Source organism: Natrix helvetica (genome assembly GCF_964273705.1).
Source record: "Natrix helvetica genome assembly, chromosome: 2".
Classification (NCBI taxonomy): domain Eukaryota; kingdom Metazoa; phylum Chordata; class Lepidosauria; order Squamata; family Natricidae; genus Natrix; species Natrix helvetica.
Genome location: NC_138552.1, coordinates 288,998,275 through 289,014,939, shown reverse-complemented (window position 1 = coordinate 289,014,939; position 16,665 = coordinate 288,998,275). Strand labels below are relative to the sequence as shown.

Genomic DNA, 16,665 nt, shown 5'->3' with positions numbered 1-16,665 from the left:
CTTGACTATATACACTTTTGTTGGCAGGGGGATGTCTCTGCTTGTTAGTATGCTGCCTAGATTTGCCATAGCTTTCTTTCCCAGGAGCAAGCCTCTTTCAATTTCTTGGCTGCCGTCCTCACCTGCAGTGATCTTGGCGCCCAGGAAAATAAAACCTGTCACTACCTCCATTTCTTCCCCATCTATTTGCCAGGAATTGAGAGGGCCGGACGCCATAATCTTAGTTTTCTTAATGTTGAGAAGCAAAATCAATGGGGAATCCAAATTCACTTAACAACCGTGGTAATAACTTATCAACTCCAGTGATTCACTTAACAACCGTGGCAAGAAAGGTCGTAAAACGAGGCAAAACTCACTTAACAAATGCATGTCTCCTGCTTCAGAATTGCTCTGAGCCTCCTGCCTGATGGGCTTTGTAACTCTTCCAGATTGTTCAGAATCCATTCTCCTCCTCCACACCCAGCATATTTCCTTTTTTCAGGAAAACTTTGAAGTGACTCCATCTCTTATCAAGCCGTCCCCGGAGGATCAGCCCTGTTAGAGATGCCACGTTCATTAGCATAAACTTGTCAAACAATTGAATCAGATAAACGGAAAGCACTTCCTTAAAGAGAGGGGGAGAGAGATCGTCTTCTCCTGCTAATCTGGGTTAGAAATCTGGCCCTTTTAAGCAGCCCCAGAAATAAGTGAAAGAAAATAGGTAGTCATCCTGGCGGGGTATCCAGGTCAGCCTTAGCGGGTAAACAGAAGAGATGGGTGAGAAAGGTTTTACAAGGTTTACCCAGAATGTCTGCCTTGTGATTTGGGGATATAGTAAAACGAAGCTTAAGTGGTCCAAGGAGACGAAGGAAGTCAAGAGCTGGCCAAAGATGAGGAACAGATGTATTTGGACTCTTAGGAGACCCCGGGAGGAAAAAAAATGAGTCCCAGTGACTTTGGAGGAATCCAGAGGCAATCTAGATTAGCCCAAATCAGTGTCCCAATTGTTCTAAAACATAGAAGAAAGAAATTAGAATAATAAGAGTTTGAAAGGGATCTTGGAGGTCTTCTAGTCCACCCCCTGCTTGCAGGAGACCCTATACCAGTGATGCTAACCTTTTTGGTGCTGAGTGCCCAAAGGGTGCACACGAAACCCCCAAAAGCAATGCGAGCACCCCGCGCATGTCCCCCGCGCATGTCCCCCGTGCATGCGCTTTGCGCCCCCCTTCCTGCCCATTTTTGGCTTGCAGGTTGATGCAGGAGACTTTCCAGGCCCAAAACGGGGGGCGCAGGCGCACAAACTCACATGGACCTCCAAAATGCAATGTAAGCTCCCCCTGCACATGTGCCCTGCCCTGCGCATTCACCCTGGACCCTGCGCAGCCACGGCAGAACAGCTGTCTGGCGGGAGGCGCAGGTGCATGCGTGGTGAAGCTGGGTTGGGGTGACGGCTGGCTGTGGGCACACCCGTGGCACGCGTGCCATAAGTTCACCATCACAGCCCTATTGTCAGCCTCTGTTTCACTATTTGCTTTCGGCTGCCATTGAAACGGGGAGGAGGGGGTGGTATTTGGGAAGGGAAGTTTAAGTACAGGAGAGATTGTAAAAAGGGAGTTTTGGTCTCGCCGTCTACTGGAGATTAGTGCTTGGTGTCGGCCAAGGCCAACCGTCCTGCATACCAACCTGATGATGCGCCTTGAAGATGGAACTCACATGACACCTAAGGGATTTGCAGATTGGACCCTGGGATGAGGGTTTCCAGGGGGAGGGGGTTTGGGCACGTATTGATATGTATGATTTCGCACGCTTTTGCCTCAGATCTTGCTTTGCTTAGCTGCTATCTTTTCATAACCAGTAAAAGTACTCTTAATTCTGCAAAATGGAGTTAAGTGGTTTCTTTCGTGGTTGCTGAGGGAGGCCGGCTTGACCCCTGTACCACTTCAGACAAGACTGGTTGTCCAGTCTCTTTTTGAAAACTTTCATTGATTGATAACTTGATAATGGGGCGCTGCGTTATAGAAGTCTACGTGTTATTGCTACAATAAAAGGAATATTAGCATGACTTTGGTTTCCTAATCCGATCTACCTTGAATGGTTGACCACCAAGAAGATGTGGCAGTGTTAATATGGGTACAATCTGATGCAATTTACTAACCATTTTGTCAAAGGGCCTGGCATGTATCAGCTATACTAAGTTGATGTGAAAACACTGTCCCTTCTGGCTTTAGGGCAGGGGTGTTCCTGGGGAATTCTGGGAGTTGAAGTCCATAAGTCTTAAAGTTGCCAAGGTTAGACATCCATACTCTAGGGCAGGGGTGTCAAACTCAAGGCCCGGGCCCAGGGCTGGATCTGGCCCACAGGGTATTTAGATCTGGCCCTTGGGGCTGCCCGGGAAACAGCGAGGGACCAGCCCGCAGTGCTTCTGCCAGCGAAAAAGGGTTCTCGAGCTGTATTTTCGCTGGCAGAGGGTTGCAGGAAGCTGTGGCAGCCAAAAACGGAGCTCAGGAGCCCGTTTTGTTGGGAGAGTGTTTGGGCTGCCGCAGGCGCCCCAACAGGGGTGACATTGAGCTGGCCATGCCCACCCTGGCCACACCCACCCCGGACCCGGAGGTCAAACACAACCCTGATACGGCCCTCAATGAAATTGAGTTTGACACCCCTGCTCTAGGGCCAGCTTATTTCAGGCAATGGAAAAGTTTTATCTTTCAAACCGAGCTCTTGCCTTGTGCATGTCTGAATTCCTAGCTTGGAGACCAGCATCAGTTGGTTGGGATGATCGGGGTCTCCGTGAATTGGCTTGTAGACCTGGTGGATGGAGGGTCTCCTCTCCAAGCCCAGACAGCTGACTTCTAGGTTAGGAGAGGTGGTGGATGAACAGAGAGCCATTTCTGACCAATAGCGAAATCTGTTTAGAGTATAATAGAATAACAGAGTTGGAAGGGACCTTGGAGGTCTTCTAGTCCAACCCGTGCTTAGGCAAGAAACCCTACACCACTTCAAACAAATGGTTATCCAACATCTTCTTTAAAATTTCCAGTGATGGAGTATTTACAACTTCTGGAGACAAGTTGTGATTAATTGTTCTAACCGTCAGGAAATTTCTCTTTAATTCTAAGTTGCTTCTCTCTTTTATTAGTTTCCACCCATTGCTTCTTGTCCCACCCTCAGGTGCTTTGGAGACTAGCTTGACTCCCTCTTCTTTGTGGCAATCCCTGAGATATTGGAAGACTGTTATCATGTCATCCCAGTCCTTCTTTTCATTAAATTAGACGTAGTCAGTTCCTGCAACCGTTCTTCTTATGTTTTAGCCTCCTGTCCCCTAATCTTCTTTGTTGCTCTTCTTCTTTGTGGCCTTACCAAGGCCTTATAAAGTGGTATTAACACTTCACGGGATCTTGATTCTCTCCCTTCCCATCACAGGAAAGATTGTATGTGAGTCTTTTTTCACGTGTGTTATAAGAAGACAACAGCAGTGATGGCCGAAACAGGGAGCTGGTTAATACAACACACTGAGTCATAATATGTTAGCTTGTGTCTTAGCTTATTGTGTAAAGTTTGGAAACTTGGCTTGTGGCATTGTCGGTAGATTGTATAAAGCCACAATCAACAGATGATGCAATAAACGATGGATGAGCAAACCATGGTTTAGTGCAAAGTGTGAACCAATTCATTACTTGTGTTTAGACAATACAGTTCAATAAAGACATGGTAGATACATTAAGGCAAAATACAGGTAGTCTTACAACCTTTTGTTTAGTGACTGTTCGGAATTACAACAGCACTGAAAAAAGTGACTTATGACCGGTTTTTCACATCAATGGTCACATGATCAAAATTCGGACATTTGACAACTGGTTCATATTTATGTTGGTTGCAGCATCCAGAATGGCAAAATGAATCTGGATTGCAAACTTTTGACAAGCAAAGTTAATGGGGAAGCCAGATTCATTTAACACCTGGCAGTGATTCACTTAACAACTGTGGCAAGAAAGGTCGTAAAATGGGGCAAAACTCACTTAACCAATGTCTCGCATAGCAACATAAATTTTGGGCTCGATTGTGGTCGTAAGTCGAGGACTACCTGTATGCTAAGCTGGGGTTAGTTTGTGATCTTCACAGTCAGCGTGGGACAAGCTGAGTCAGCGGGAGAAGCCCGGTTTGCTTAACTCACAATTCACTTACAACCAGAGTGATTCACGTAACGACCGTGGCAAAATAAGTTGTAAAATCAGCCGTGATTCACTTAACAACAGGCTTGCTTGGCCACAGAAACTCTGGTTCAAAATGCAGCCATAAGTTGAGGACTAGCTACATCAACTCGCCTCGCTTAGGTTTACGCAGGCCCCCTAAATGGATTAAAATTCTATCACTAGGTTAAGTGTGCAGACATTAAATCAGGGGTGTCCAAACTTGGCAACTTTAAGACTTGTAGACTTCAACTCCCAGAATTCCCCAGCCAGGCTGGGGAATTCTGGGATTTGAAGTCCACAAGTCTTAAAGTTGCCAAGTTTGGACACCCCTGCATTAAATACTCAATGCCTCCTTTCCCAACATCCAAATTCTGCTTCCTGTCCTCCTTTTTTGAAATGAGCCAGCCCAAAGCTTCAAAAAAAGGCCGATGGGCTGGATTTATGGCGCGCCAATAAATCAATGTTGCTTTGCCAAAATGTTTTTGTTTCCCTTTGATTTTTCTGATCTGCCAATCCAAAACGTTGCAACATAAATCCTGTCCTTACAAAAACAAACAAACAAAAAACAAACCAAAAAAAAAACGAGGAGAGACGTAATAGGGGACTTTGTGATCCTATGTACAGGTGGCATTGCACTTAATTTCTTAATACATCCATTTGATAAGACAACATTAAACTTTAACTTTAATATAAATCTCTGCCGATAGGGGTGGGGGAAGGGAGGGGAGAGCCGGAATACCGAGCTCCTCATATATACAGTTCAGTTCAACAGCACGGATGGTTTCCCCCCTTGACAACGTGACAGTCACAGCCCCATGTCCTCTCTCTGGTCCTCTCCAGTGGAAGTAGGTCACTTTATAAATACGATTGATCTCCAGCTTTAAGGTTCTTTTCCAAAGCTTCTCGTTCGGCATCCATTTTGTTCTGGTGTTGGTAAGAAACAAATAATGCCCCCCCAGAAGGAAAATATTTTGGCGTATTTTGAAGCGATAAGTCTTGGACAACACCACGGGAAACGCTTCGTCTGGCAGGCACCGTTCCGGATCCCTTGACGAGAGCTACAACAGCAGCACAGAAACTTCTAATCTTCTTTCCAGGCTGAAGCCTGGGATCTCTTTGGGATCGAGCTAAGCAAGCTACTCGGACTTTGATGCAGGATTCCGCCAGATCTCATGGTGGCCAGGCAGGATGTTGTGGAAAAATAATTTCCAGTTGCTAAAGGCACAGGGAGTGGGGACGGAGTATCACCAGGCTTGTAACGGACACTGGAGGGGAGGGAGAAAAAGGAAAAGAAGGTTAACAGTGATTAGAAGGTGAGGAAGTGACTTAGATCAGGAGAGAATCTAATCAAACGAATCCAGGAGAGAAGCAACCTGGAATGAAGGAGAAACTTTGTAACGGTGAGGACAATTAACCAGTGGAACAGCTTGCCACCAGAAGTTGTAGGAGCTCCAACACTGGAGGTTTTTAAGAAAGAGACTGGACAATCACTTGTCTGAAATGGTATAGGTAAGGTCTCCTGCTTGAGCAGGGGAGTGGACTAGAAGACCTCCAAGATCCCTTCCAGCTCTATTCTGATTGATTGATTTGTAGATGGACAGACTAAGGCTGTGATGCCAAGCCTATGGCATGTGTGCCACGGGTGGCATGCACAGCCCTCTCTGCGGGCACGTGAGCCGTCACCCCAGCTCAGTTCGTTCCTCCCGCCAGCCAGCTGATTTTTGGGTCGTACACGCATGCATGGGAGGGTCACACATGCATGCATAGGGGCGTGGGGGTCCTGCATGCATGCGCAGGGGCTGGGGGAGCTTGGGTAGGCAGTACGCCCCCCCATGGCCCATTTTTGCTCCCAGGAGGCTGCAGGGAGTCCTATTAGGTCCAAAATAGGGTGCGGGGGGGGGGCTTTTGGCACACGACAACAAAAAGGTTAGCCATGACTGGAGTAAGGCCTTTGGGGGTGCCTGTAACTCATCAATTATTCTCTGAATTGACCCAGTTCCTATCCTTTTGAGGCGGGAAACACAACCCTGAAATATAAGATCGAACATAATATAGGTCTTCCTCGACTTACGACCACAATTAAATTCTGTTGTTAAGCAAGATAAGTGAATTTCGCCCCGTTTTATGATTTTTTTTCTGCCACGGCTGTTAAGCAAACCACTGTGTTTGTTAAGTGAATCATGCGGTTGTTAAGCAAATCCGACACCACCACCCCCCGGGTGACTTTGCTTATCGGAAGCCGGCTGGGAAGGTTACGACCATAACTGAGACCAACATCTCCATCGTTAAGCAAGACGGTTGTTAAACGGTTTCTGTCCCGTTTTACGGTCTTTCTTGCCACAGTTGTTAAGTGAATCCTGCGCTTATTAAGTTGGTAACAGGGGCTGTTAAGTGAATCCGGCTTCCCCACTGACGTTGCTTGTCAGAAATTCGCAAAGGGGGATCACGGGAGCCCCCCACGCTGCGACCATCATAAATACGAGCCAGTTGCAAGCATCTGAGTTTTGATCACAGGACCACGGGGAGGCTGCAATTTGTGAAATCATCATGTCACTTTTTTTCTGGCGCTTTTGTAATTTCCAACGGTCGCTAAATGAACGGATGTAAATTGAGGACTATCTGTAATACAATACCATATTTTTTGGACTATAAGACGCTCCATGATATAAGACACACCAAGATTTTGAAGAGCTAAGTAAGAAAAAAAGTTGCTGTCCTCCCTGGCTCCCAGGAGAACTTTGCAGGCTTCAGCAGGGCTGGGGGAAGGCAAAAACGCCCCCGTTTTTGTGGAAAACGGGCAAAAAACAAAGTGTTTTTTGCAAAAAATGGAAACGTTTTTGCCTTCCGCCTGAAGAGTGCTGGTGAGGACTGAGGGAAGGCAAAAACCCCTCCGTTTGTGTGGAAAACGGGCAAAAAACAAAGGTTTTTTGTGCAAAAAATGGAAATGTTTTTGCCTTCCGCCTGAAGAGTGCTAGTGAGGACTGAGGGAAGGCAAAAACGCCTCAGTTTGTGTGGAAAACGGGCAAAAAACAAAGTGTTTTTTGCAAAAAATGGAAACGTTTTTGCCTTCCGCCTGAAGAGTGCTAGTGAGGACTGAGGGAAGGCAAAAACGCCTCAGTTTGTGAGGAAAACGGGCAAAAAAAAAGTGTTTTTTGCAAAAAATGGAAACGTTTTTGCCTTCCGCCTGAAGAGTGCTGGTGAGGACCGAGGGAAGACAAAAACGCCTCAGTTTTTGCGAAAAATGGACCGTTTTTCACAAAAATGGGATGCAGGGGCGAGGCTTTGGGAGGCGAAAAATTGCTGTATTCGGTGTATAAGACGCACCAACATTTCCATGCTCTTTTAGGGGGGGGAAAGGTGCATCTTATACTCCGAAAAATATGGTAATTTGCTTCTTTTTCCCTCTTCCTCTTTCGGTTTCACATAGTGCTGTTGCGTTGTTCTTTTTCAGCTAGCAAACACTGCGGGCCGAGATTTAGCTCTGAGCTGACAGGAAGCCTATCTGAGGAAGATCAAAGCAGAAATGCCCAAATGTTGACCGCCGTCAAGATGAAGGCCGACAACCTTTTTTTTTTTTTTTAAAGCTAGGAAACTGAATTTTCTTCCCTGCTTCTCAGGATCACCAGCAAAGGCCCAACAAGTCGCGTCTTGCTAAGATTTTGATGAAGGAAATGCTTCCTGAATGCAGGCAGGCTTGTTTGAACAAGCCAGCATCAAAGTTAATGGGCGGGCCGGAGAGAATCATCTATCAAGGGCAAAGTTAGGGTTGAGTGCATGCTAGATGAATCAGCAAGGCCTGCTAAGGAAATGGTCTCCTCCTGGAGCCAGGATGCGCCTGACTGCCTGACTGATGGAGATAGGCGGGTTAGAGGCTTCTACTGCTCCATCTTTCGTGTGAAAATATTGGATATTGCATTTACTAGAATAAGCCACGCAGAATCTACATTTTTTTTGCGCCTATGAGTCAGTCTTGACTCCTGGCCTGGACAAGTCCCTGTGATTAAATGGTGGACAACTGTTTAAATAGGAGCCAGCCGTGTGCAGCAGCTGCCAAAAAAGCCAACACAGTTCTAGGCTACATAAACAGAGGGAGAGAATCAAGATCACGTGAAGGGTTAATACCACTTTATAAGGCCTTGGTAAGGCCACACTTGGAATACTGCATTCAGTTTTGGTCACCACGATGTAGAAAAGATGTGGAGACTCTAGAAAGAGTGCAGAGAAGAGCAACAAAGATGATTAGGGGACTGGAGACTAAAACATATGAAGAACGGTTAAAGGAACTGGGTATGTCTAGTTTAATAGAAAGAAGGACTAGGGGAGACATGATAGCAGTCTTCCAATATCTCAGGGGTTGCCACAAAGAAGAGGGAGTCAAACTATTCTCCAAGGCACCTGAGGGTAGAACAAGAAGCAATGGGTGGAAACTCATCAAGGAGAGAAGCAACTTAGAACTGAGGAGAAATTTCCTGACAGTTAGAACAATTAATCAGTGGAACAGCTTGCCTCCAGAAGTTGTGAATGCCCCAACACTGGAAGTCTTTAAGAAGATGTTGGAGAACCATTTGTCTGAAATGGTATAGGATTTTTCTGCCTAGGGAGGGGGTTGGACTAGAACTCTGTTATTGTATTGTATTTGCTTAGCAAGGTTTTCCAGAAGCGATTTGCCATTGCTTGCTTCCTAGGGCTGAGACAGTTGGACTGGCTCAAAGTCATCTATCTGGCTTAGGGCCTAAAGCAGGACCAGAACTCAGAGTCTTTCAGATTCTAGGCCAGGGGTGTCAAATTCAAGGCCTAGGGGCCGGATCCATGGAGTCAGTGGTGGGATTCAATTTTTTTTTATTACCGGTTCTGTGGGCGTGGCTTGGTGGGAGTGGCATGGCTTGGTGGGTGTGGTTTGATGGGCGTGGCAGGGGCAGGATACTGTAAAATCCCAATTTCCTCCTGATCAGCTGTGACTCATGAGGCACAGAATAGATGGGGGCAGGGCCAGCCAGAGGATTTGCCTGTTCTTTGAACTACTCAAAATTTCTGGTACTGGTTCTCCAGAACTGGTCAGAACATGCTGAATACCATCTCTGCCTGGGGTGCTTAGACTTCTGCTGGCTCGCCCTGGAAACAGCAAAGGACTGGCCCGCAGTGCCTCTGTCAGCGAAAATGGACTCCATTTTTTGCTGGCAGAGGGTTGCAGGAGGCTGTCACAGCCGAAAACGGAGCTCGGGAGCCTGTTTTTGCTGTCGGAGTGCTCGGGCCACCAGAGACGCCCCCGACACAAGTGATGTCGAGCTGGCAATGCCCAGTCTGGCCATACCCACCCTGACCTCCTGAGGTCAAACACAATCCTGATGCGGCCCTCAGTGAAATAGAGTTTGACACCTCTGGTCTGGACTGATGCCTAAAACCACTACTCCAAATGGGTTTATTTTTAAATCTCTCTCTTCATATTCACATCCATATTCTGTTGGGTCTTTGATGCTCTCTCAGCAAGAAAAGCACTCAGCTTGGTGGTTTTCTTGCAGACGTTTCATTGTCAAACTAGATAACACCATCAGTGCTAAATGGCCCCCATCATTCAACACTGAACTACAAATATTCTCTTCTATCCATATCGATATATATTAAAAAAAAACTAGTGGGAATAACGAGCCTCGGGAAGAGGTTTTGGCTTTTGAACATACAGAATGTGTTCAATTTTTCTTCTCAAGTCACGTTTCTATTCTCCCAACCACTGAAGGAGACAAGATGCCCAAATAACCAAAATTAGCCAGCATAGAGAAAATCCATGTTTCTGAATAAACTCTCAGGAGCATCAGCCACAGTACTGAAACTGACCCTCTACTCGTTTGTTTTTTTTTTAATGTGTTGCTTCCTTCAGCAAGGAAGAAACACTGGAAGTTTTAAAGAAGAGATTGGACAACCATTTGCCTGAAATGGTATAGGGCCGTGATGGCGAACCTATGGCACGCGTGCCACAAGTGGCATGCGGAGCCATTTGTCAGGGCACGCAAGGCGCTGCCCTGTCAGCTGGCCAGCGCGCATGCGCGCGTTGGCCAGCTAAGTTCACCTTTTTAAAAGCTATTTTTTGCCTTCCCCAGGCTCCAGAGGCTTTATAGGAGCCTGGGGAGGGCGAAAGGAGCCCCCCCCGCCCCCCCGGAGGCTTCAGGGACCATCCCTGATGCCTTTGGAGCGCTTAAAACCACCCTCCGAGCAACCCGGAAGTCACTTCCGGATTGCTCGGAGGGTCGTTTTAAGCGCTCCGAAGGCTTCAGGGAAGCCTCCGGACAGTCCCTGAAGCCTCCGGAGGGCCTCCGGGGGGGTCGGGGGAGGCTCTTTTCACCATCCCCAGGCTCCTATAAAGCCCCTGGAGCATGGGGAGGGCAAGAAAAATGTTAAAATGGGGGGTTGTCGTGCGTTTTGCGCGCATGCGCACTGGGGTGGTCGCTGCGTTGCATTATGGGTGCGGCATGCCCACACTCGACCCCCCTGCTCTCCCGCCACTTGTGGCACGCGAGCCAAAAAAGGTTCGCCATCACTGGTATAGGGTGTCCTGCCTGAGGAGAGGGTTGGACTAGAAGACCTCCAAGGTCCCTCCAACTCTGCTATTCTATATCGCAATCAAGACTGATTTATTTTATATATATATATATATATATATATATATATATATATATATATGTGTGTGTGTGTGTGTGTGTGTGTGTGTGTGTGTGTGTGTGTGTGTTGTATTTGTGCTAATAAATAAATAATTTGGGCATACCAGGGGCTGTAACACAAATACATGTATGTATGTATGTATGTATGTATGTGTGTGTGTGTGTGTGTGTGTATGTATGTGTATATACTCCCTCTTTCTGTCCTTCGGCTTATCACAGAAGACCATGCAGGCAGAAAACCATATTTTTATTTTTAATGTTGCCTTTTTATATTTGTCCCAGTAAGGGTATGGCTAGCTGATGAGAGCTAATTAGCTCGAAATAGATCTATACTAGTCTCCCTTTATATATTTATCAGTACAAATACAACACATACATATATACATATACATACATACACACACACACACACACACACACACACACACACACACACACACACAGAGAGAGTATATAATAAAATTGAATGTAATTAAAAAATAAAAACAACCAGAGGTTCACCACTGTGGCCAAAGCTCTTGAGATTTTTTCAGAAATGTAGTTTTTCTCTATCCTAGGTAATATATGTGTAGTCCTCAATTCATGGCTCTAATTGAGCCTGGCAGTTAGGTTCTGAAGTTGTGGTTTTGCTTGTTGGAATCCCGCTGGGAAGGCTGCAAGTGGAGTTCATATGACCCCATCACACTGCAAATGTTGTAAATTCACATTGGTTGCCAAGCACCCGAATTTCAATCATGGCTGAGGATGCTGCAAGGGTGCTATGTACAATAATACAATGCAATAACAGAGTTGGAAGGGACCTTGGAGGCCTTCTAGTCCAACCCCCTGCCTAGGCAGGAAACCCTATACCAGTGGGTCTCAACCTTCCTAATGCTGCGACCCTTTAATACAGTTCCTCGTGTTGTTGTGACCCCCAACCATAACATTATTTTATGTTTTCCATATTTTTTCGAAAATATGTGTTTTCCGATGGTCTTAGGCGACCCCTGTGAAAGGGTCGTTCGACCCCCAAAGGGGTCCTGACCCACAGGTTGAGAACCACTGCCCTATACCATTTCAGACAAAAGGTTATCCAATATCTTCTTAAAAACGTCCAGTGTTCATAACTTATGGAGGCAGGTTGTTCCACTTATTAATTGTTCTCACTGACAGGAAATTTCTCCTTAGTTCTAAGTTGCTTCTCTCCTTGATTAGTTTCCACCCATTGCAACCGTTCTTCCTATGTTTTAGTCTCCAGTCCCCTAATCATCATTGCTCTTCTCTGCACTCTTTCTAGGGTCTCCACATCTTTTCTACATTGTGGCGACCAAAACTGAATGCAGTATTCCAAGGGTGGCCTTCCCAAGGCCTTATAAAGTGGTATTAACCCTTCACGTGATCTTGATTCTCTCCCTCTGTTTATGTAGCCTAGAACTGTGTTGGCTTTTTTGGCAGCTGCTGCACACGGCTGGCTCCTATTTAAATGGTTGTCCACTAGGACTCCAAGATCCCTCTCACAGTATGTAGGAGGACTGGTTGTAAGTCACTCTTTTCAATGCCATTGTAACTTTGATTGGTCACTAAATGTAATGGTTGTAAACGGAGGACTACCTGTATACTGTGCATGGCTATAATGGTTTAAGAAAATATTGATTTGAAACCTCCGTCACTTGCGCAGAACCTAGTTTGATGGGTTTACAAAGGCCTCCTGAACTTTTAACCCATGTCAGGAAGCACTGGGCTTGTACAGAAGGTCTTCAACTTACAACCATTCATTTAGTGAGCTTTCAAAGTTACAACAGCACTGAAAAAAGTGACTTATGACCAGTTTTCATACCTACGACTGTTGCAGTGTCCCCATGATCAAAATGGAGAAGCCTGGCAATTTATTTATGACAGCTGCAGTTCCCCGAGTCATGCAATCACCTTTTGTGACCTTCCGACAAGCAAAGTCAATTGAAGAGCTGGATTCACTTTACAAGCGATTCTCTGAACAATGGTGGCAAGAAAGCAGGGGTGGGTTCCGGATCCCGTTGCAAACTGGTACGGTTGCAACGGGGCCCTGCGTCCTCCACATGAACGCATGCATCGCGCGTATGCATCCTACCCTCCAGTGATGCTCCAGCTGCTCAGCGGAGCATCACGCAGGCACTGTATATGCCGTGCGTGGAAGCACCAAAGAGTTTAAAGACAGGTAAGGACAGCGGGCAGGTGGGCCCTCCGGAGCACCGGAACGGAACGGTACCCGGTGTTTCGGGCAGACACTGGTACACCCGTACCAGGGCGTACCGCCTGCAACCCACCACTGCAAGAAAGATAATAAAACACACTTAAGAACAGAAATGTTGGTCTCAATCGTGGTCGTATGTTGAGGACTACCTGCATCAGAATTCAAACATTGGTGAACACACCCCGTTATTATGATTTTTGGCACAAGTCTCTCTAAGGGAGCGCGGGGCGGGGGGGAACCCCCACACGCCAGCTTATCTGTTGAGAAGTTCAAGGTTTTCTCTTCAAACTATCTAACGATCGATAGAGGCCACATATTTCCCACAGTCTGCAAAGCGGCCTTTGAAAAATGAAAGAAAGGAAGAAAAAAGGGTGGGTTTTTTTTTTTTTTTTTGTCAGCTCTGGAACGATTTTTCATTGCAAAAAAAAAAGAGCGGACAGGTTTACACCAAAGAGACGCTAAAGTGCTATAATATCAAGAAGAGTAAAAACCAGGATGCCTTCATGGGTATTTCCCCCACCCCTCCCACTTCGTGTAAAGTTAACTAATTTCTTCTTCTAATCAATTGCTGAGGAAAAAAATATAACCGTTTAGGATTAATCCCTCCGAAAGACTCACTTTTTGGGGATTCTTTCATATAATTAGATTCATATCCCACTTTTATTTTGTACTGTGAAGACGGCAAACTTAATAATGTTGGCTCCTGCTTTCTCTACCACAGTAACCCTGTGAGGTGTGTTGGCTTGGGAGAACAACTTGTCCAAAGTCAGCTTTTGCGCCTAAGGTGGAACTCATGGTCTCCTGGTTTTTAATCCACCACCCTGAACACAGCACTGAGCTGGTTTTTTCTGGTTCTTCTCACAGTTAGCTAAAAACAACTTGTGTCTAGTCTGACATTCTGTGTAATTTGCAGAATTTGAAGCTCTGGAAAGAGTGCAGAGAAGAGTAACAAAGATGGTTAGGAGGTTAGAGGCTAAACTCACGCAAAGGAACTGGGTGCATCTAATTTGGTGAAAAGAAGAATTAAGAGTGACACGATGACAGTGTTTCAAGATTTAAGGGGCTGCCACAAAGAATAATCTATTCTCCAAAGCGCCTGAAGGCAGGACAAGAAGCAAAGGATGGAAACTAATCAAGGAGAAAACCAACGTGGAACTAAGGAGAAATATCCCGAAAGTGAGAATAATTAATCAGTGGAATGAGTTGCCTCCAGAAGTTGTGGGTGCTTCAACACTGGAGGTTTTTAAGAAGAGATTGGGCAGCCATTTGTCTGAAATCGAATAGGTTCTCCTGCTTGAGCAGGGTTGGACTAGAAGACCTCCAAAGTCCCTTGCAACTCTGTTATTTTGTTATTCATCCACTGACATCCACTGAATGCCTTAGCTCTTGAACTCCACCATACAAGTATTCCTCAACATACGGCCATAATGGGGCCCTCCCATTATGGTCCTCTGTCGTCATGGTCACAAAATGAGACAGCCATTATATCAACTCAAATTCCTCCTACAACTGGTCCTTGCACTTACGACTGCTGCAGCCTCCCATGTTCAGGCGATCAAAATTAGGGTGTTTGGCAATTCGTTATGTATTATATAATAAACGCCTCGCTTAGCGACTGAAATTCCGATTCCAATTGTGGTCGTAAGTCAAGTACCGCCTGTATTAATTTTCCCCAAGAACATTACATCAGTTTACCTGTTTATTGGAAGACATGTTGGTTAGTGAACTGAGGCTGCTGGTATCCGTGACCACCATCGCTGAAGGAAACCGTGATGCGTGGGAATACTGAGGAGGTTCTTGCTTGTGCGCGTACACTGTGGAAAAAGGCCAACAGTCATTCTTTACTCTGTGTGTGTGTGTGCGTGTTAGAGACAAAGACAAAAGAATGACAATGATTTCAGGCTACAGCCATAAATTGCTCTCCCACTGAATATTTTATTTCAAACAGAACCAAATTGCTATACCTTCAACAACTTTTGAAAGCCTCAACACAAAGAAGAGGGAGTCAAGCTATTCTCCAAAGCACCTGAGGGCAGAACAAGAAGCAATGGGTGGAAACTAATCAAGGAGAGAAGCAGCTTAGAACTGAGGAGAAACTTCCTGACAGTTAAAACAATCAATCAGTGGAACAGAAGTTGGCTCCAGAAGTTGTGAATGCCCCAACACTGGAAGTCTTTAAGAAGATGTTGGATAACCGTTTTTCTGAAGTAGTGTAGGGTTTCCTGCCTAAGCAGGGGGTCGAACTAGAAGACCTCCAAGGTCCCTTCCAACTCTGCTATTCTATATATTCTAATAAAACATAAATAGGACTGTGAACACTGATTTCCTAATCCAAGATTCTCCAAACTTGGCATATTTAAAACTTATGGACTTCAATTTCCGATTTCCTCAGCCAGAATTCTGGGAGTTGAAGTCCACTAGTCGTAAAGTTGCCAAATTTGGAGGCCCCTGCTCTAATCCATTAAATGCTGGATATCCCACAAAAAGAATGTTTCCTTCCTTTTCACCTAGGGATTTCTATCTGGGCAGGGAGCGGACTAGAAGACCTCCAATGTCCCTTGCAGTTCTATAACTCAGTAATTTTAAGTCCAACCTCAGAGGCCTTCATGCTAATAAAAGTGCTAGGCGGGAGTCAGGCTCAGATCAGGAATAAAACAACTTTTATTAAGGCTAAAATATATGAAGAACAGTTACAGGAACTGGGTATGTCTAGTTTAATGAAAAGAAGGACTAGGGGAGGCATTATAGCAGTCTTCCAATATCTCAGGGATTGCCACAAAGAAGAGGGAGTCAAGCTAGTCTCCAATGCCCCTGAGGGTAGAAGCAATGGGTGGAAACTAATCAAGGAGAGAAGCAATTTAGAACTAAGGAGTAATTTCCTGGCAGTTAGAACAATTAACCAGTGGAACAACTTGCCTCCAGAAGTTGTGAATGCTCCAACACTGGAAGTTTTAAAGAAGATGTTGGATAACCATTTGTCTGAAGTGGTGTAGGGTTTCCTGCCTCAGCAGGGGTTGGACTAGAAGACCTCCAAGGTCCCTTCCCTTGATGTTTTTGAAGACGTCACGTTTGTTCCACTACTAGGATTTAACTTATGCTGTTTAACGTTACCTACATGAGTCCCTAAGACATCATGTATAACATCATGTATAACGAAAGTTCTCAATAATACTTTGCCAGCTGCAAAATTCTTTTTTTTTTTTTTTGACAAAGAAAAAATTATGAGGAACTAAACATTGCAGAAAGCTGGCTCCAATGATGAGCGAATGCTCTTAGCTTACAAACAGTCCTTTTCTTACGAGTATATCTGTTTGAAAAAACAATTAAACTCAACACTACCTGAATATGAGAAAAAGGACTACCAACAGAATAACAGAGTTGGAAGGGACCTTGGAGATCTTCTAGTCCAACACCCTCCCACCCCTTGCTCAGGCAGGAAACCTTATACCATTTCAGATAAATAGTTATCAAATCTATTCTAAAAATCTCCAGTGTTGGAGCACCCATGATTTCAGGAGGCAAGCACATCTGGTACACGAGGATCACCTGTACATCAGAAAAATAGATGGGGTTTGGGTTGCACAGATGTGGCTACCTTCCTGATTGAGACAGAGGCAAACAGCTTGCTGTGCTT

The 16,665-nt window shown here is 45.4% G+C and overlaps 1 protein-coding gene across 3 annotated transcripts in view; it reads right to left on the bottom strand.

The window, feature by feature from the left end:
* Positions 1–3,591: 3,591 nt before the first annotated feature.
* The window catches only part of HNF1B (HNF1 homeobox B), a 108,276-nt gene continuing 95,202 nt past the window's right edge, over positions 3,592–16,665 (bottom strand). For 2 of the 3 annotated variants that reach the window (XM_081945439.1, XM_081945440.1), the window contains exons 8-9: positions 14,727–14,845; positions 3,592–5,434 (exon numbers count right to left, since the gene is read on the bottom strand). In XM_081945439.1, the coding sequence (XP_081801565.1) occupies positions 5,414–5,434; positions 14,727–14,845 (140 nt within the window). In that variant the 3' untranslated portion in view covers positions 3,592–5,413. The remainder of the gene's footprint in view (positions 5,435–14,726; positions 14,846–16,665) is intronic. The other variant, XR_014174736.1, reaches the window with a different exon arrangement.